The sequence below is a fragment of the Tenebrio molitor genome, chromosome 1 (assembly GCF_963966145.1).
Source record: "Tenebrio molitor chromosome 1, icTenMoli1.1, whole genome shotgun sequence".
Classification (NCBI taxonomy): Eukaryota; Metazoa; Arthropoda; class Insecta; order Coleoptera; family Tenebrionidae; genus Tenebrio; species Tenebrio molitor.
The window spans coordinates 174,496-196,243 of NC_091046.1; the positions used below are offsets into that span (position 1 = coordinate 174,496).

The 21,748-nt window shown below is 33.9% G+C and overlaps 3 protein-coding genes across 7 annotated transcripts; 1 reads left to right on the forward strand and 2 right to left on the reverse strand.

The window, feature by feature from the left end:
- Positions 1-5,239: 5,239 nt before the first annotated feature.
- On the reverse strand, positions 5,240-7,102 carry LOC138138283 (uncharacterized). 2 transcript variants are annotated; one of them, XM_069058129.1, is made up of 5 exons: positions 6,467-7,102; positions 6,050-6,403; positions 5,818-5,988; positions 5,591-5,766; positions 5,240-5,446 (listed from the first exon to the last, which is right to left on the reverse strand). In XM_069058129.1, exons 1-5 carry the CDS (start codon positions 6,956-6,958, stop codon positions 5,260-5,262), a joined length of 1,380 nt encoding a protein of 459 aa, XP_068914230.1. In that variant the 5' UTR covers positions 6,959-7,102; the 3' UTR covers positions 5,240-5,259. The 2 variants fall into 2 exon arrangements, with proteins under 2 accessions (XP_068914230.1, XP_068914221.1); XM_069058120.1 differs by having other exon boundaries at positions 6,050-7,102.
- Positions 7,103-7,412: 310 nt separating this feature from the next.
- Usp47 (ubiquitin specific protease 47) lies at positions 7,413-16,217 on the forward strand. Of its 3 annotated transcripts, none has more exons than XM_069058048.1 (12): positions 7,452-7,583; positions 7,887-7,957; positions 8,228-8,413; positions 10,109-10,603; positions 11,135-11,625; positions 11,676-11,887; positions 12,034-12,732; positions 12,790-12,965; positions 13,015-13,231; positions 13,284-13,493; positions 13,566-14,592; positions 15,488-16,217. In XM_069058048.1, exons 2-12 carry the CDS (start codon positions 7,910-7,912, stop codon positions 15,660-15,662), a joined length of 3,936 nt encoding a protein of 1,311 aa, XP_068914149.1. In that variant the 5' UTR covers positions 7,452-7,583; positions 7,887-7,909; the 3' UTR covers positions 15,663-16,217. The 3 variants fall into 3 exon arrangements, with proteins under 3 accessions (XP_068914168.1, XP_068914149.1, XP_068914158.1); XM_069058057.1 differs by having other exon boundaries at positions 7,552-7,725; XM_069058067.1 differs by lacking the exon at positions 7,887-7,957 and having other exon boundaries at positions 7,413-7,583.
- LOC138138331 (uncharacterized) lies at positions 16,163-21,364 on the reverse strand. 2 transcript variants are annotated; one of them, XM_069058178.1, is made up of 5 exons: positions 20,892-21,364; positions 17,335-17,590; positions 17,148-17,250; positions 17,067-17,092; positions 16,163-17,012 (listed from the first exon to the last, which is right to left on the reverse strand). In XM_069058178.1, exons 1-5 carry the CDS (start codon positions 20,901-20,903, stop codon positions 16,483-16,485), a joined length of 927 nt encoding a protein of 308 aa, XP_068914279.1. In that variant the 5' UTR covers positions 20,904-21,364; the 3' UTR covers positions 16,163-16,482. The 2 variants fall into 2 exon arrangements, with proteins under 2 accessions (XP_068914279.1, XP_068914288.1); XM_069058187.1 differs by having other exon boundaries at positions 21,051-21,361.
- Positions 21,365-21,748: the final 384 nt, after the last annotated feature.

The following is a 21,748-nucleotide window of genomic DNA, read 5'->3' on the forward strand; positions in this document are numbered from 1 at the left end:
CGGTAGCGACCATCGATGGGTAGGAAACATCGAACAAAAAACATCGATATTTTGAAACATCGATGGTATTAAAAATTGGGACGAAAATAGTCATTTGAACATATTAAATTAATAAGTTGATAAAAATCATGTTTATTCACTGTTTAAAGTACAAAACTAAAATATCAAAAAATTAAAATTAGGTAGGTATCCAACTAGAATTACGAAAATTATAGATTCCAAAAACTTTTATCAATAGATTGCAAAAATAATAACATTGACAACAAGAAGTGTTTCACTTCTGTTCTGTTCACTTTCAACTCAGACTCAGAATCAGAGAGACTCAGAATGAAACGCAAAAGCAAATGCGATGGCAGCGCCGCAGCGGAAAGTGGAAACTGATCAACCGATCCCGATCTGCGAAGTCAGGGCCAAATATACACGTGGACTTCCCAGAAGGGCCGTTTACGTCATCTCTTGGAAACTGTATTCCTGTTTTGTTTTTTTTTGTCGATGTTCGATGTTTTATTACGAACATCGATAAAATATTGACGTTTGAAAAAGAATACCATCGATGTCAAAATATCGAAGATTGAAATCAAAACATCGAAGTTCGGCTAACATCGATGTATATCGCCCATCCCTATCTCGAACTACATTTTCGTTTGCGTACACCAAAATCTGCGAACGGAACGTTGCGAGTGATTGCAAGTAATTGCGTGTGGTGTGCAAGTTCAATTCTAACATTTGTAACTTAACGTCAGAGATAACTTCTAATCTTAAATAAGTGCTGTGTAAAACACAGATGTAATTCGCTTCAACCACTTTTAGTCAACAACTTCCCAGATTTCGAATATTGGGAAAAAATCGTGGGAATAAACATATAAAATCAAATTTTTGGTCATTTTAGACATGTTCAGGTCAGGCAGTTAAAAAGTAAAATAGACGTTTAATAAAGGGCATTTTAGTCCGATTAGGCAGAATTAATAATGCGGTTAGAATTATCTTAATTAAGCCAGAAATCATTTACAGGTTGTTTCCTAAAAAGCGCCGCAAACCGTAGCTCCGTTATTTATTGTCCGATTTTAAAAAACAAAAAAGGTAGTAAAATGGTTAAAAAGCACTACGTTTTTATTACATTGTTTAAAACCCAGCCTCTGGGCCAAAACCACTCTCATCCATCGTTTCTCGATTTAGTTTAATTTACCTAGCCTAGGGCCAGTTTATTGAAGCGAAATTAAGTTAATCGTAATCAAATGCCCCTGGTTCCTACGGGAGTTTTTGAGAGTTAAATTTGCATTGACATGACAGCCTGGTTCCCACAGATTTTGTGAAGTAAATGTAAGCAAATCTAAATAGTTAACATAATATTTATAATTTATTTTTTACTCTAGAAACATTTTGATAATTAATAATTTTATTTAAACACAAATAGTGCTAATTTTGACAATAAAAGTGCAGCCAATTATCAATCGAAAAACGACCCTAGGAACCAGGATGGAGCCAACTCTATTTAATACGTATAACTAACTTTAGCTCGGACAAGTCGATTTTATTTCGAAAAATACCATCCTGCGACGTCTAATCTTTAAATAACGTCATTGGTTTTTGCGCAATGACGTCATCACTAATTCTTTCAAATGACAACCCCCACTTTTTTCTTCTCCTACCTAAACGATGAATGAAAAAAATTGGTGTAAGGAAAATCGGGCTCCGACAATATCTGAGCGCTGATAAGAACCTGTGGGAACCCAATACGACTGGCTCGCTGGCCCCCCTAATAAGTACCTCGTTTATTTTTTGTGGAATAGGGAATAGTGTTAATAATATTACAGAATCTAGTTTGGTTAATGTTTATGGTATATTATAAGTTATCACGGACTTTAGAGCATTTTTGAATTATATAGCTGCAGCTGGCTTTTTTGTTCGATGTCAACCCTAACGAATGGTCAAATGTTATGACTGACTCGCTATATAAAATAGTGAGATGGTGTGTTTAAGATTAGTGTTGAATTAAAGTTTGTTCATGAAACACGTCTTTCATTGCATAATTTTATACTTTTTCTTACATTGGTATACTCCAATTTTTACCCTTTTGCGATGACGTCATTATCTAGTAACTTTACGTATGTTTGAGCTAGAATCAGAAACAAATTTGAATTGATCATAAATAACTATAAATGTGTCAAATTTGTTGACAATTGCTTCGAAAGGTTATGTTTGTAATCAATGTAATAAGTGAAAGAAATTAAAAATTGTCAAATTGACAGGAGCATAAAATAACCTTAAAGTGACCATCAATAAATAAACGTGCCTTTTTTTTTGTTTTTTTCTGTTTCTGTCGTTTCAATAAAGAGAAAGCGAGGAAGGAAATCGTAACGTCACCTCAAAAGGGTAAAAATTTGACTATATCACTATACTGTATTGGTACTGGCGCGAGCAAAAAAAAAACTGGTTGTCAAAATCATGTTTTGACGCAATGGGAAGTGCTCCATTGTAAAACGATCGTAAAATCATAACCTATCACCATGTTGAATGACATTGATTATTTAATTTTTTGACGCTTTGTTGACGTGGGCATAATCAGGCAGAGAAAATTTTTTTATTTGTGACAATCTAACCACATTTTGAAATGACATTGACGACTAGAATTTTTTGCTCGCGACAGTACTTATAGTCATTCAAAAATCAAAAAACCACAAAGGTGGCATTTTCCTCGATTAATTCCCACATACATCAAACGTGTGTGTTCAGACCGTGGAGGGAGAAAAGACTGGAGATGGCATTTCGCATTTCCTATGCTTCCCATGTTAAAAATCCGAACCCTCTAAAAGCACGTGCAACAACCTTTTATGACCCAGTCTATCACCCAGTCTGACCCAGTCCACAATGCGTTAGATAAAGAAGCACAATGCGCCTGGAAGGAAGGCGAAGGAAGCAATTGGCCTAGCGTCTATATTCAGAAACCTTTTATGACTCGCGGGCCGGTACCTTTATTTGAATTAGTGCCATCTCCAGTCTTTTCTCCCTCCACGGTTCAGACAGTCAGAGGCAGAGCGCTTGCTTTCATCCAATCGAAAATGTTTATCGCGGATAAATCGTCCTCCTAGTCTGTCTTCTGTCAAAGCGGATAAAATTTCATGCTACTCCTGTCAGATTCTCAAATTGCTTTTAATAATCGTTTTTTAATAACTGTTGTTGACCTATTCTTTTGGTGTTATAAAATGGTCCAAAACTAATTTACAGAATATAAACGTTAAAACCATAGTTCTTTACAAACATCACCCCAAATCTGCTATTGGAAGATTTAATTTACCACGCGAAAATGGTGGTAGGGGTTTTTCAAATCTAGAAACACTACTACACAATCAAATTGCTTTACTAAAAAATTATTTTCTCAATAGAGCTCGCGATAACACTTTTTTTAATGCTTTGGTTTCAGCGGATAAAGGTTACACACCTTTAAATTTAAGTGATAATATAATTTCAGATATTACTGAGCCAAATACACCTGACACTATAGCAAATATAAAACATGGGAGATATTTTAAAGAACTGGAACAACCAGAAATTAATATTCAGGCTTCTCATGCATGACTTAAGAAATCAAATATTCACCCTGAGACTGAGGGTTTTATACAGGGTTAATGATTGTAGTCGAAGTAGGCGTGAAAACTGAATGTAAAATTGTGGTTGCCGCTCCACATAAAAAAATCATCAAAATGATGTGTTAAATTGGGTGCAAAACAACTCAATATTTTTAATAAAATTGATTGTAGAACAACTCAATATTTCTGGATTCAATCGTTAATTTATCAAAAATAAATAAAATCCTCATCACCGCACTTTTCACCTAAAAAATGACAGTGACAGCGACACAACTGACATTTCACATGAAAGCGGCAAAAACGTAATAACATGGGCATGGCCTACTTCGACTACAATCATTTAGAATAACCCTGTATTTGTAATATAAGATCGTTTTATCAATACACGAAATTATAAAAAAACACATTCGGTTTGCAATCGATCATCGATAAATGTAGGATTTGCAGAACTGAAGGGGAAACCATTGAATACATAATTTCTTCTTGCACCGTCATGATATATTCGCTAAAATGATACACATGAATTTAATTGTTAAATTCAATTTATTAAAGGATACACAACCACATTATATTTATAAACCAGAAAGTTGTTTGGAAAATGACAATTACAAATTACATTTTGATCGCACAGTTTTAACTGACATTCACATTCAGCATAACAGAGCAGACATTATTATTTTCAATAAACAACAAAAGCAAGCATATCTTTTAGATATAGCTGTTCCAAATTCCCATAATATAACACAGGCATATAACACAAAAATGAATAAATATTTAGAGCTCTCCGTTGCTATGAGAAATCTTTGGAGTTTGGAAAAAAATTCGATTTTACCACCTATAATTTCAGCAACGGGAAATTCTGGATTTAGGGAACACATTGGTAGTTGAAATTCAAAAAGGTATATTATTATACTCATGTCATATCGTAAGGAAATTCCTTAACATTGACACAGAACATAAAACACAACAAAGTCAAAATGCGGAGGCGAGACGCCGGTAATGATGTTGATCAGTACTGCACTAGAGATATTTTCATATTTCATGGCGGAAACAAAAGACTGAGAAATGTCACAAATTTGTTTTGTCAGTGTCAAATTTCTTAAAGACGTTCGTGATTGCGACAGAAATGCAGCAAATTGGCAATAAAAAAGTTATTCATCGTCGAACTAGAGAAATAATTTGTAATACGTTTGATTATATGAGAATAACTTTTCCTTTTGAAGCACTGACAAAAACTGGTTTCCTTAGAATTTGTTTTTTCAATCTATTTAGCGAAAATTTAAATTTACCTAGACATTCCTTTTTACGGCGTTTATGAGAAATTTGACACTGACAATACATTTTTGTGACATTTCTCAATCTTTTGTTTCCGCCACCAAATATGAAAATACCTCTATTACTTGATAGTAATATCCGTAATAGTGTATGCACTCCGGCAAAATTGCCGTGCCGCCGGGTAGTGGAGGGTTAATACTGTAAGTACCGGGTGATTTTAAATGATTGCGACTTTTTTTCATAGGTTGGTAATATTATTGTTGTGTTAAATTTTATTGTTAACTTTAGATGTTTGTTTTTGTTTAAGGTCAATTAAAAATTATATAATTCAAACCGCTATTATGAATTTTGTATTGAATGAATATTGAATATTGTAATTCAAGTATACAGCAAATATTTATTCTTTTAAGGCGTTGTTACATTCAAAGTTGAGAGTACTCCTTAGGCAACTGTCAACATCCTGTAATGAAGAAAAAATCTTAATTCCAGGTGTAGAAACAAATCCAGATCTTGATAATCGTGTGCTTCTTCGGACAGGAGTTGCAACTAATTTTCTTTCAATTAATATTCCTTCTTTATTTTTTCTGAAAATGTGATTGGCCAATAACCACAAGTCTGATTAAAATTGAAAGAAGGATGAACTAGAAACTGCACTTTAGAAAAAATTATATGTAAAATTTTAAATATAGAAAATGGTTCATCCTTCATGATTTAAAACAACTATGTACCTTCTCAGAGTTCTTTCTTGAACTGCAAACTGGATGACGCTGGATTTAAATATATTCCTAGCATCTTCAAGAATTTTCATCCTGTCATTATTTCTGTAAGATTGTGTCTCTTTACTGATATTCAATAAACTGAACTTTTGTAAGAGTTGGTCCAGATGTTCCTCTACATTTTCAATCTAGAACAAAGTCTAATAAAACAAATTGAGAAAATGTATATTGCAACTTACTTCAGCACCCTGTATTATGGCAGTTTTATAGCATTCAACTGCCAAATTGATGTTTCCCCTTGACTGTTCTAAAGCTGCACGGCATTCCCAATATTGTGGCTTTTGTTCAACGAGTGGGTACCTTTTTTTGATTAATTTAAGCCAAATTTCACATTGTTCTAAAGAATAGCCCTACAAGAAATATCATAAAATAGATATACCTACATACATGTAAATAGAAAGCATTAATTACTTCTAAAATCAATTTATGTAAATCAAGCAATGCATCTTGTGCAATAGCAGACAAGTCAAAACCACCATGACCATGACTATCAACATGGTTGAGAACATTAGACTGGACAGTGGTTGAATTTTCATTAATAATCTTTGACTCAGTTTCAATGTTTTCTTTATTTGAATCTGACTCTGATGTTAATATTTGCTTATCATATTTTGAAGCATGATGTACTCCAAAACATTTCAAGTGATGGTAATTTTTAAAACTTTTCCCTTTCAGCTTTAACCATGTACTCAATCTTCTTGTCAATTCCTTTGAATTTGGATTCAACAAATTGTCTTGTCTTCTTATCTGAGTTTGATTGCTGTCCTTGTTATGATATAATGTAATTTTGTCATTAGTCACTGATAACTTTGTACTTTTCATGATTACCTTTTCTTTTAATTCAAATATGTCACAATTTTTTTCTTTCAAAGTTTGCAGTTTTGCAAAACTAACGTCTTTAAAAGAAGTTTGTGAATTCATTAAATTCCTCTTCATTACATTATTAGAGTCTGAAGGTGGCCGCTGTGTTAAATGTTTATTTTTTGTTACATTCTTTGTATTGTGAATAAATATTTTATGTTGATCTAAAACAGCTCCCGATGCGCCTTCTTCAGACTTAATTTTGGTACTTAATAGTACAGCATTAGAATCCAAAACCTCCACCAAAGTTCTGAGCTGAGGTTTGACTAAAAAATCTTTATCACATAATTTGCTAGAGTTGACTTTTTTTCCCAATTCGTGCATTAACAGGGGATTTGCTTGCAACATTCGATATTTACTGGTCAAAGTTTGTCTTACATGTGGAGGCTTCTTATTTATTTTTTTAGCAAGCTTCTTTTCATCCACTTTTTCTTTATTTTCAATTCGAGCGTTATCCATTTTAAAACACCACTTCCATGTACACTTTTTTTAAAATAAAGTAAACATCACCTTAGACAGGTTACAGGTAAAAACTTTTGCTGGAGTATCCGCATCCACTACCGCAGTACCACTACCACCAGAGACCAGAGTACCATGTACCACATCAACTTCGTTCGTTACGTTATTGTTTTAAAATCAAATTTAATTTAACGTTTTTAACGTCAAAATATGTCACGCCAACGCCTGCGCGCGCATTAATTACTAATTCAAAACATAAAGTCAAAAACATCAATTTTTTGAGTGCTTTTCGAAACGTGGTATTGAAAATTATAAATTTAAACTTTCCAATATGGTCACATTTTTAACCTACATTGGAAATGGGTATATTTAACTTTAATCGTATAATTCTTGTAAATCAGAACCAATTTCGGGGACACATCATGTTAAAAGCGCAAAATATATCGGTGTTTTTTTAAATTTCACCTTATAGTAGGCGCTGAAGATTCGGTTGCAGTGTCGATTATTACTGTGATTTTAAGTTTGGCAACATGGCTCGTTGCCAATGAAAATGGAAAATGTCCGGTCTCCGGTGGTGTGCAAGATGGCGCATAGTGTATTTTAGCACATGTCAAATTTAGTTTCGGTAAGATTGTTCCCCCGTAAATACAAAAATTATTAAAAATACTCCTTAATTAACTTTAATTGTTGTGAGTTTTTGTTTATGAAATTATAGTGTCGATTCTTAATGTGGTAGTGTAGTTGTTTGAAATGACGTAAACATTTTGGTATGAAAAATATAATAAATACTTGCGAGTGTTTTGTACATAAAATATTTTAAAAAATTTCTATTATAACACAATTATTGTCGTAACATGTTTTGAAGACAATTTCAAAGTTGTATTGTATTGGAATTGGTTGCGTTGATGTAGGTTCATTTGACTTTCAGAATTATTTTCTTCCTTTAAAAAAATGAGAAGAAAATGTAGCAACGCGTTGGGCACCTCATCCGGTTACAATGTAAGTGTCTTATGTACTTATTTGGTTATTACAATATATCTCCATTTTGTAGACTATATTTGCGTACATATGTCTTTCTATAATTATCTCTTGGAAGTATTCCAAAATCGTTCTTTTAAATGTCTGATATGCAAGTTTGTTTATAACTTTGTACCAACGTTAATATGTGTCAGAGATTTGTGGATTTATTAAATTTTGTGTTCATTAATTTACATTTTTTGCTATGCATAAGCCAATTGAAAATAACTGTTGTCTTTTCTAATGTTCCAGCAAATGACTGAAGAAGACATTGAGGTGAACATTAAATACAGTGATGAGGTTGAGGATAAGAATCGGAAACGTATTTTTTTAAATTCAGCCACAACAGTTGCATCTTTAGAGATGATTGTTCGTGATGTGTTTCCAAATGACTGTGAAGGTTTTGAACTTGTACTTCAGTGTGACGACGAGAAAACAGTAAGCAACACTAATTCTTTTAAATGTTTTTCTAAAACAGTAGAATCAAAAGATTAGTAAGTACATATACTGAATATAAAGATGTTTAGAAGCTAAAGTGCTAAAGTCAAAACGAAACATGACAGGGCGGAGCTTAACATGCGCGCTCTCCAATTTACCGCTGACAGGGGCGTATCATACAGTCGTCTGTTTAGGGGCAAAAACTTAACCAAAACTCAATTTTCTTCATCTGATTCTACACCGAGGTCATCTACTTTTGTTGTAGAACCTCTAATAGAATAATAAAAACTATCTTCATCTTAATAAAAAGAAATTTTTTTGACTCCGCCACTGTCATATACGTAAACTGGATTCAACTGATACACATTCGTCTTCTGCGCAAACCGCGTGATGTCATGTTTCGTTTTGACTTTACCTCTACTAATAGTTCTGAAGATTGTTTGTTGTTGAATATCAAATCAAACAACTGATTCCACTGAGATTACAAACTGACTTGTATTTAATGACATAATGTTCCAGTACACAAAATTCGAGAGAACATTGAAACTTTAAAGATGAGGCGTGTATAATAAAGGAATATTAATTTTTCATATTTATATTCAAATATGGTTCTCCTTAATATAGCAACATAATAAAAGCAATATGTTGCGGCATTATTTTGTCGTCCAAATGTAGTACCAAATTATTTCACAATGTGTTTTTGTATTTTTTTTCCTATAATATGTAAGTATATATCAAAAAACATCCACAAGCCATAATAAATCAAAACAGCTTTACTGTAAACTTTAAGTGTTACATAATTTTGATGTAATTTTCTATCTGTAAGTTAAATTAAATTGGGTTCAGAGTAGTGATGCTTTTGAAAACTTACAACTTTATCACATATCCCACATGAGTGAATTTTATTTATATAGTGTGGTGCACTTATGATGAAGAGAAATTTTTCCAACATGAGGCAAAAAAAAACATCAAGAATTTGTCAGATCGCAGTTGACTGTGTCTTCAACTTACAATTAAGTATGTATACTTCGTCCAGGAGAGATTGTGAGATTTTAAATTGTATTAAAACAACCCAACACTACAAAATGCACTAGAATACATTAATTAGAGCATAATTTGAGGGCAAAATGTTACTGCTTGAAGGATATATTTCATATTTTACGTGCGCTAGATACTACTTCCTTTACGTAGAATTTAGTGGTGTTTATGTCAACCACTCTCTCGCTGGATAAACTTTACCTGAAAAGATGCAGCTTCTGAAGTTCTATGAGTGTGCAAAAAATTCAAATCTCTACACACTACACACTGTATGTAAAAGAAGATGTATCGTACTTACATGTGTAGGTGATTGAATAAAATACTTTTTATTAAAAAAAAATTACATAATGATTATAAGGTATGATAGTGTTACTAAACCCGATCCCATAAGATACAATATTTAATCATTATTAGAATTTTGCTCAAAGCTTGTTTGTTGTCACATATTAATTTTATGATTTCTGCGAATAAGTGAAACATATTTCATAACAAAATATCGACAGAAGATAGATGTAAAACTGTTAAGTATTATAAAGACAATACAATACAAGTACAAGCGAATGTTTGTTTTTAGTTTTAGATAATTTTGCATGGAAAATCTCGTAAATATGATTCTTTTTCTAGTAATTGAACATTTTCATGTTAATTGAATTTCAGATTTGTTTGAATGAATACAAGTCAAGTTCAATGGGAGACCTTGGCATCGATTTGAACCCCAAACTAAATTACACCATCATTGTTTCACCGTCTGAAAAACGAAGTATGTCTTTGTACGTTAACGACGTTTCCGAAGATGATCTATTGTTGGGAGCTTCAGCTAGTCCAACAACAGGTGAAGTTCCCACTTCAAACACGAACGAAGTGGCCGCAATTCATGAGAACTACCCAGAACAAGGACATTTTTCAAGATGGCGAACTTTGCCTTCTAACGACACTGAACCGTCCAGCAATACGGAATTGATGAGTGTCGTTGAAACGACGAATTACGTAGGACTAGTCAACCAAGCTATGACGTGTTACTTGAACAGTTTAGTCCAAGCGCTTTTTATGACCCCCGAATTTAGAAATGCCATCTATAATTGGGAATTTGACGGGCAGAACGAGTCCAGATCTATACCATATCAGTTGCAGAAATTGTTTTTGAATTTACAGGTAAATCTTTTTGAGTCAGACCAGTTGGATATAACTTTTGTTAAATCTAAAATTTTGTTTACAACAAAAAATATAAAAGAATGTTACATACTAGTCGTATATTTAATGTAAATAAACACAATATGATCAACAAAGAAGAGATAAAGAGACGGCTGTGGAAAGCTAAAGTTCTGAGAACGTGGCGTAATTTCGGTCATGAGAACAGCGGTGATGAAGAGTACAAATTTTTGCCCAAAACTCCAAAAAACGATGTTATATGTGGTAAACTCGGCTACCATTTTCTTCGTTCCAATTTCGAAAACAGAATTATGTCGATGAATATTTTGTGTTCTCCAGTGAAACTCTGTTTTTAAATAAAATTCACGTAAAAAATTTGGAACAAACGACTGTTTATTGAGTTACGCCGCACTTTTCGAAAAGTTTGTTTTCCATAGGTGCCTCTTTTTTATGATCATACTGTAGAATTTTTCGGAATTGTGAATTGTGGTGGCTTAACTAACTGGAGAAGAAATTTGAGTAGTCTATTTTTAGACTTCTACGAGGTCTGCAGTGGAAACCACAGAATTGACGACCAGTTTTGGTTGGCAAGGAAGTGAGGCATGGCATCAACATGACATCCAAGAATTATGTAGAGTAATGTTTGATGCTTTGGAGCGTAAATTTAAAGATACAAAACAAGCGAATCTTATCAACGATTTGTACGAGGGCACCATGTTAGACTACGTCAAGTGTTTAGAATGTGGAACGGAGAAATCTAGAGAAGATACATTTTTAGATATTCCTTTACCAGTTAAGCCATTTGGAAGTACCGTGGCTTATAATAGTGTTGAAGAAGCTTTGAGGGCGTTCGTTCAACCGGAAACTTTAGAAGGAAATAATCAATATTTATGTGAAAAATGTAATAAGAAGTGCGACGCACATAAGGGCTTGAAATTTATCAAGTTTCCATATTTACTAACTTTACATTTAAAGAGGTTTGACTTTGACTATAACACCATGCACAGAATCAAATTGAATGATAAGTAAGTCGGTTTGTGTATTACTTGTTTAAATAGTAAGATAACTCTTCTAGGGTGGTCTTTCCTGAAACGCTTAATTTAAATTCGTTCGTGCCTATTAACAGAAATATGCATGAAGGTTTAGAAGAAAGAGATCCCGTCGTCAGATGTGATGAGTGTAGCACGACCGATTCAGGTTCGGCCTTAGACGATGAAAGTTGTCAAGGCACTGACTTGTCTTCCACTGTTAATGATCATGACGACAACTGCGAAGACAGTGATGAAGGTAAAGATCATTGTCTACGTGGTGTACAGCTACGGAGTTTTTTCTTTATACGTTTTGTAAACGATGTATTACAATTAATATTAATGCCGTTTTACGTTACGTATATTACTTGACAAGATCTGTTGGATGTATTTCTTATTTTTAAGGAATTGATGTAAGTTCCGGTAATGCTCATCACGAAAATGACGCAAAAGGTCCGTACAATTACGAACTGTTCAGCATAATGATTCACTCGGGGAGCGCGTCCGGGGGTCATTATTACGCCTACATCAAGGATTTTGACAAGAATCAATGGCTGTGCTTCAACGATCAAAGTGTTAATCGAATAACGGAAGACGACATTAAAAAAACGTACGGCGGAGGTCCGCAAAAGGGTTACTATTCAGGCGTCTATACGTCCAGCACCAACGCATACATGTTGATGTACCGACAAATTGACAAAGAGCGTAATTGTCAAGCCATGAAAGTTGAAGAATTTCCTCCACACATGCAAAAGTTGCTTCAACTCATGAGAAACAAAGAAAAATCTGATACAATGAATAAGGAAAAACAAAACAATTCAGTTAGACTAACTGTGTACTGTTACAATCCTTACACTGACGAACTAATGGACATTAGGATAAGTTTATTACGTGATTCTACTTTGGAAGATGCCGCGAGTATGGCACATCGTCGTTTCAAACTGGACGGTATTGTAGATGTGGATGACTGTAGGATGGTTATTTACAATAAAAAGCAGTCATGTATTGATTGCAGCTTTGAAACTGATGACCTTAAATTCTGTGATATTTTCGAAAGGTTCAAAGTGTTTTATACTGATTGGTTATTGGAAATTAGGGAGTCAGGTATTTTTTATTTTTATTTTTTAGGTTTGTTTAATTTGCTGATGTGTTATTTTAAAGGAACGGAATTTAAATTGTACAAAAAAGGCGGCATCAATATGAGAACGTATTATGTAAATATCGAAACGGAAGACGTGAAAGAACCACTATTGGTCCGTGTCGATGTCGATGATACGGTTGCAGTCCTAAAGAATAAATTAGCATCAACGTTGTTCATGAATGTTAATAGTATAAAGGTAATTTTTTTGCCACAAGTGACCACCTTTTTAATTATATTACAATTAGGTTGTAATTACAAAATTTTGTAATGACCCCCTCAGTCTTGAAGACGATAACATGATTATCCCGTTTGATAATATCTCACCGGATTTTAAACTGTACGTAAGCAATGTCTTCGACGAGGATCCTGACAAAAAATTTGAACACTCAAAATTCAGAAAAATCATTGAACGTTTCGAGTATATTGTTTATCTAGGTGTATTATTACCAGACACAGATCCAGGTATTTTACTTTTATTTTTTAATTAATATCTTGATTTTTCTCTTAATTTTAGTGATACTAGAAGGTTTATTTATACCAACTTTGGACAGCCAGGTCAGTGATAAGTTGGAACCGACGATAACAGATCGAACTAACTCACCTAGTCTTCGAATTTCTCCTCAACCGGGAGTGATGAACTGTGGAGACAACTTTGGTGATCAAAGTAACAGCGAAGATAGCAGCTTAAGTGACAGTGATCGCACTCTCGTAGGAGATGCACCAGGTAATGCTCGATACGTGATCGAATTAGATGTCACTTTCCCTTGCTTGGTACAAATTATTTATTGTATTTCAGGTGACTGTCAAGGTATATTCTCGAGTAGTTCAACTTCACCAGCCGATCAACACATGACTTCTCCAATGGATCCTGCGGAAGATATGTATAACTACGACGTCCTCGGTAATCCTTCTGAAGAGATGAACTGGGACAGTAGCCTGCCAAGTGTTATAAGAAACATAACATATTTTAAAGTAACAAGCATCAAGGAATGCAAAAGGAGTCCCTCCGACGGAAGTTACACCAAGTTGTGCAAAGTGTTCGTCGATAACCGAATGACGTTGGACACTTTCAAGAAATATTTGGAATCGGTAGTTAAAGTGCCAAAAGAGTATTTTAAAATTTATCGACAATATCCAAGTCCGGACGAAGAGTGGTCGACGTTATCAGATACATTGCGCATGGCGCGAGACGGCCAAACTCTAACTGTTAAATTGGGCAGGGCTTTGTCGATAAACGAATTCAGTTGTAAGGTTTACTTGTTAAAACCAGAAAGCACAGACACTAATCACTTTTTATTTGAACATATCCTAACTAGAGGACAATCAGTGGGTCAAGCGAAAAAAGAAATTTTATTTAAAGCGAAAAAGCAACACATGTTAGACATCCCATTCAATAAATGCCGATTGAGAGAGAAGTGTTTAAAAAAGCCCAGAAAGGTATACTTGGACGATCAGTTATTTTTGGATGATATTTTAGTGTTGAGTAGTTACGAAGTCTATTTGCAAGAACTCAATCAACCAGAAAAAGTTACTTCCACGAGTCAACTGGTCTTGTTCGCACGACATTGGTGTCCTTCCACCATGACATTACGACCATTCCAAGAAGTGGTATTGGATACGACGAATATGTCCGAACTGAAAAGTAAAGTGTCGGAAATGTCAGACATACCATTAGAGAATGTCCAAGTAGCATTTGTAAGAAGCATATTTCCTTGTGACATGCATTTGTTAGATATACATACAGAATTAGATTGGGAGCCTAACGTTACGCATCTGGACCAATGGCCTTTACAAGTAGATGACGGCACTGCATTCTTTTATAGGTAAATATCTTGTTGGAATTGTATGACACTGGTCGGTTTGAATGAAATGTGCCAAATTTACGGATCTAATAGGATAAATATCCTCAAATTCTATTTTTTAGGTGGCTGTGACAAATATGAACCATTTTCAATTATAACATACATTGTTTTCTACGTTTGTGATCATTCCAAATCCTACACAGTCGTGTAGAAATAGTACAGAGTTATTATTGATATTTCTAAGGGTGCGTATAGACTACGCGAACCGAGTCTGCAATGTAACATGTAATGTAAACGTTCGTCTAATTTGGACTGGGTCGTTAACCCGGAACGAGCACGCTGCGAGTGCTTTGCGAACAGTCCAGGCCGCTCCGCTCACTGTGGGTTTTCTGACGAACACAAAGGGATTCGCCGTTCCAAGTGTGGACGTCTTTTAAGAACGCACCAACGAGCCTGCCGCGAACGTGCACCATTTTTACCAAGAATCTTCAATTCGTGGCGTAACATGGGAAAACTTGGTTATTTATTATTCCACTTAATTTAAAAAAAGGATAAACGAAATGATTGTACCATTACTCTAAAAAAGGCTCCAGTTCTCTGTTCGCAGGCGGATCGTTGGAGGCTCCCAGCGTGTTCGTTACACCAATTTTTCGACGAGCATTACATTAGATTTTACATTACAGGCTCGGTTCGTGTAATCGGTACGCGCTCTAACATCGTAGGTGGGTGTGCGTTTTGCGTTATACTTAGATGCGCCGCTACGCCAACTAGATGTTACAAACATTTATAATAACCCTGTACTTACAAATAACCTTTTATAACAGTAATGAGTTGGTTATTTCAGTTTGTTTTATTTGCCGTAATTCCTTTTTATTTAATGTATGTAGAGATATTATACAATATTTCTTAATTTTAGAGATGGTCGCGAGAAATTAAAAGAATTAACGTACGAAGAAAAAAAAGAGATCAGTATAAAAGAGAATACACGATTGGGCCGAGTCCCTTCGAAAAGTTGTGCTACATGGGAGAAGTCTTTAAGAATTTACTTGGATAATTGGCCTTCTGAAGCGGAAGACAATTGTATAGACTGACATGCCAGTAAACAATGCAATAGTTCGTTACTTTATTGCATTATAAGTTAAATCGACTGTTATTAATAACACGTTGTATGGACTGTTTTAATTACATTTCATTTTTTTTTTTTTTTTTAGTCAGAAATATCAAGTTCTGTTAACTAACAAAAGGTGACATTTTATTCGATTATACAGTTGTGTTTATGCCATGCAATCTTTCTCCTTAGTATTCCTTGTTACAGTTAGATTTCATTTGTACTTTTTGGTTCAAATTTTTAGGTGTTACTCATGTAATGTTTGTTTTTTTACAAATTGTGTGTTCCGTTTTCAAAAGGTAAAATAATTGTGTTTCGAAATACTTATGTTCAGTGTTCATGTAATTGTTAATTGTACTTCATTTACCTACTGGCATGGTTAAAACCCCATTTTAATTTTTTTTTCAAAATGAATTCGTTAGGCCTATTCGTGCCATTGTAAATGTAAGTATTCATTTTGCTAATGCTTGTTATACAAACAGCTACTTTGTAAAGATATTTATTTGTGACTGATCAATAAAAAACTTTATCTACAAAATACATTTGTTTTTTTTTTACAAGTGAACAGTTACATAAAAATTTTTATTAAAAATACCACAGTTATTTCAACAATTGGAATGAGACGACCGTCATTCATGTCTCTGTAGCCTCATACTTTTTTACTTTAGAAAAAAGTGTTTTAATTATTCATAAAGATTACATCCCGACCAAATATATTTTTTTTAACAGTTTATTGTAATTTGGAAGTAGCATTTGAACGAAACGGATTCGCATCGGTTTGTACTTAACACTGTAAAGCACCGTCAAACGTAGTCTGAAGGAACAGTTATATTTTCACTAATGACAGCTAGCTTAACTGTAGCCGGTTTTTTTATTTCGTTACCGGAACTGCTATCCCAAACCGGAATAGTCGACAGTCCGACAACTTCGTAAGCCCGATCAGGAATTGTAGTGACAGATAAGTCTGAATAATACGCACTGCTTGGAGCACTAGACACAGGTGCATCTGGATCCATGTAGGCCGAATTTTGGTATGCTGGACTGTTCTTGTCTCTGCTGTCTGGATTTGCTATATCCAGTTCGGTGTAAAGAGCATCACCCACACTGTTATAAGAATCTTCCATGTGAGTGTAATGATTTTCTACGAATGACGATGGATTCTGCAACTGTGAGGATGTGGTCGTCGACCGTCGAGATAACCAAGACCAAACTCCATTAACGTTTTGATCACATTGAAAATTTTGTGGAGACGGTACATTAACAAATTTATCATCAGGAATGCTGATTGGAGGGCGGTGAGGACCTAACTGAGTCGCCATTCGTTGTTCCACACCTAAAAATGTTACAATAAAATAAGGGTTGAGTATGAGTCATACGAAAGAAATACCGTTAATATTATTCGATTTTTTCAACCTATGAATAAAAAATTGTCAACAAGATATAGACACATAGCATAAACAAATACAACCTTTTACACTGAAGTACTGTTATCATAATTACTGCACCAACGACTGCCGACACTAGCGAGACAATGACGAGTGTAAATAACCAACCTAATTCACTCGATCTTTCTGAAACAGATTCGAATTAAACAAATCAAAAATGGACTTTTTCTAGTAATATAGATATAATTTTGGGTGTTAAAAAAAACCAACCCAGATCAATATCCATGTTATACGAGTTTCCATTTTGCCATGCCCATGAACATAAATCACAGGTTGTTAAACCATCAGATGTCACTCCTTCATCGAGAAATAAAGGTCTAGGTGGTGGAGGAACAAAATTTCCATTAAAAAAACCGCTCTCACTAGCGTCCAAAGGGATGGACAAAACATGAATGTCATCAGTATCGCTCAAAAACCAATCTTTGCTGCTTAGGTTGTTAGTGTTTGTAATAAATAGTGATGATACCTGCAACAGAGCAATATCACGAGCTGTACAGCAGTACGAAAAAATTTTTCATATAGCCAACAAAAATTGTGTTTCGGGTTGGCTATACCGTATGTCCCCGGATTGAGTTCACAAGAGGAAAAAAAACTTATTTTTGATTTTACGCAAAAATTTCAGAGGAATAACATTGTTTGCTTCATTTGAAACTCTCATTTCCGTTATTAAAATCTCAGTATTGATATACTGCATTCTTCAATTAACATTTTCTGTTAAAATTTGGACTTGGAATTAATTTTTATGTTATAAATTTTATTACAGTTCGCCTTGGTTTTTGACAAACAACTTGTTACTGTTAGAAATAATTTCAAAATGTTCTCAGAACATATAATTTATTTAATCCAGTGTTGGACCGGTTTTCGTCACATAATTTCAAAATTTAATGAAAAATTTCCCAACATTGTATCGCGCATGAGGAACACTGTAACATCATTAACAATCGAAAAAATTCGAAATAGTTTTAAAGAACTTCGATGTAGGGTTGAACTATATGCAGAAATCGACGGAGAGTGAATAGAATACTTTTATATGTAATTATCGTTTGATTTTTTCAAAAAAAGTGAAATATTTTTCTGCATTTTCTTTCATTTTAATGTTAAATCTTCCTCTGTGTTGAAGAAGACTTTTTAATGACAGAAATGGGAGTTTCAAGTGGAACAAAAAATGTTACTCCTCTGAAGTTTTTGCGTGAAATCAAAAATATTTTTTTTTCCTCTTGTGAACTCAATCCGGGGACATACGGTGTATGTATTTTTTAAATAATCTGACAAAATAGAAGATAGGTATAAGGTAGGGTTGTAAAATGAATTTGTAGAAACAAGTGAATCTACAAACAAGTTTTGTTTTTATGTTACGAGTATATGAAAAAAATACAAACAAAAAGATGAAAGTTTAATGATGGTTGGTAGCAGAAAAACGCTGAGGGCAGGGTGATATTTATCTCAGTAGACAGTAGGTATCTTATGTTTTTAACAAAGATAGTGCATAATCACGATCTATTGTCGCAAGTTGAATAAACCTTTGCATTATCCTTTATTCGAATCATTGTATGTAACATGTAACCGCGTGTCGTCCGGAAGATTTTTAAAATGTAACTTGACTGTTAAAAACACGTAAAAGTGTGGGTGTGCGCACAGGGTTTAGTTTAGATTAAATCATGGTGTAATTTTCTGAACGCGTCGAGACTGGTGATGATGAAGACATTTCTTTGAAGTTGGCAGCTCAAGGACAACAGCGTTTAGCTCCTCCTTCGACGGAGATCGGCTTAAACTCCAACTTAAATAGTAGTCTCCATCTCTAAAATGTTTAATGAAATCAAAATGTTCTGCAAACAAGTTTATGGACAAATAATGTCTTAGTATTTAAATTTAAAGAATTCTGTAATTACCTACGAGTGTGTGGTAAAAAATTGTTTTAACTGGTACACAAAAAAATTTTGTTTTGTCTGAAACATTTATACTAATAATAAGAACAAATAATTACATCACTTTTACAAGATTAAAGTATGTTTTATACTGGTGCCCCAAAATTCGCGGAACGACTGAATGGGGCAATGTCAACTCATGTTAAAAAATAATGAGAAAAATAGGTAATAAAAAAAATGTATATGTTTTTTTTTCTTTCTGAAGGGTGGCTCGAAAAATTTCGAATTCGTCATGACATCACTTTCAAATGTAAAAACCCCAGAAGAATTTGGTGCGGAGGATGAAATTCTTTTGGCTGCCTATGATGCGCAAATGCAAAAAGCTTTTATTGCGATCGGCAATAGCAATAGTGTTCATACCGACGATTTTATTAATTTGGATGATAAACTTGTTGAAGATGAGATGACGATGTTGACTCAGCGACAAAGATGCTGTTTGGCACCCTGATGAAGTCGACGAAGAAATAGAGGATGTTGTATTTACAGATTGCCCGCTAAAAATCAGATAGATGCCATAACGGCAGTAAAAAAAAATCTTAAAACTTATGCAAACAATCAAGGTGATCTGAAGGGTTACGAACTTGCAACCAATATGGAAACTTATGCCAACTCTATTTTTGAAGCCAAACACAACAAACTACACTACATATTACACTTTTTTTTCCAAAAATAGTAGATATTAGGGCGTATTCTGTAACTGCTCCTCTATATTTAAAGGCAGTTAAATTATGTTGTCACAGCAATGACCAATCAGGGCTTGAAATTTTAAATTTTAAAAGACGCTGTAATTTAAAAATTACAGAATACGCCCCATTATACTCGTATGTACTCTAAATAATGTAAGAAGTCCCATATTAAACGTGACAGTGGCGCTGATGATTATGTAATTTCATTAAAAATAAAAATTTTGAGCTACTGAAAGTTTCGATTTGCAACAGAATTGAAAAGTGGATGTCAAATTGTCAAATAAAGTAGTTTTGAATGTTCCTGCTTTAAATTTTTTAAATTGTTACCATAAATCTCCATTAGTTCATATTTTTGCCGTGGGACTTTTTACCTTATTTAGAGTGTAATACATAATTCCAAATGTTTAACGTTTTATTATAACATACATTTTATTTGTTTATCATTTCTATTAAGATGACACCTCTGTTAAGCGGACAAAGATCTTGTCACGGCCGGTGTCCGCTTATGAGAGATTTCACTGTACTATTATTCTTGGCCATGGCCATTTATTGTTTGTTTCACAGGAATAGCCTAGTATACCTTATACTGCAATTTAAGCATATTTTTGCACAATAAAAGTGTTTCCGGTGTCTAAAAATACGTCAAGTGTGAAACAGCTGTACTTAAAGGAAATAAAGGAATTATTTTTGCAGATATAATATACATAATACATATTATAATACATATACACGTATTTGAAAAATTGTCGTATATGTAAGTACAACATTGCAAATAACGACGGCTATTGGTAATTCCTGCATCTTGTATTCATTAGTCCGTTTTTAAATAAAATAAATTTCAGATTTATGAAATTGACTATTCTTCATTAACCGTATGTTTGGAGTATTTTTCAAATAGATTCTAACATTTAAAATGTCATATTTTTTGGTATTCTGTATCTCTTTTTAATTTTGAATATACATTTTGTTATAATGAAACATGTTGCATATTCGGAGATAATAACACTGGCTAAGGGTTGAAGTAATATAATGCGAAGTAGGTAGGGACCCATCGATAAGATTCATGAAATGCAAAGAGAAAATAAAAAGTTCTCAGCATTAAAAGTAGACATTCACATTTCTACGTTTAGGCAATAAAAAAAAATCATACAGGTACCTGAGGAGTCATTATTAAAAAGAATTTACGCCATCAGACTCGATGTATTGGTTTCATCGGCATCGTGGAACTTGATATTTTCTTTTTTGTAACAATTTTTGTCAAAACCTGATTGGTACACTTTGAACAGATTCTGATTTGCTTCTGATTTATATTTACTTCGATTGTGGGTGTAGGTAGATAATCCCCAATTTTGAAAATTCTTCAAATGATTTTTTCAATTGACGTATATCTTGTATTTTACCACAACGCGCACTCCACGTTACCACTAAGCGTAGTCACTTTTGATAAACATAATTTTCTGTTTACACCAAGTTAATCGTGGATTAACCATTCCGTGGGGAATGGCTCTTGTTTTAGTCCGTGCCGTGCGGATCTGATTCTGAACTCCGGAACACAAAAAAACTCTTTGGTCGTTTCGTGCTTTAGCTTGCCGCAGAGTTATGGTGACGTCACCAACTGGTTGTTACTTTGGAGGTGGCCCTGCTATCGCGGGAATCGAGAAAGATGAACAACCGAAGAATAACGCTGGTAAAAGAGAGACATTAACTCCCAACTGTAGCTTGTTGGTTTATACTAGTAAATAGTTTATACCTATGTGAAATTGTTGTACGACTACGATGAATTAAGTATCATCATATGTTAGCGACATATCGACTGTAATTACACGAGAGGTCTTTTTTGTCCAGATAAAAATGAATTTTTTTACGAAAATTTACCAAAAAGAAATTTTACCCTGGACGAAAAAAACCTCGAGCGTAATTCGATGAGATAATTTAATGAATAATAATAGGTAGGTAATTATGAAAAATTGAATTGGCCATTTTGCACTTCAATTTATTACAAGCTGCGTCAAT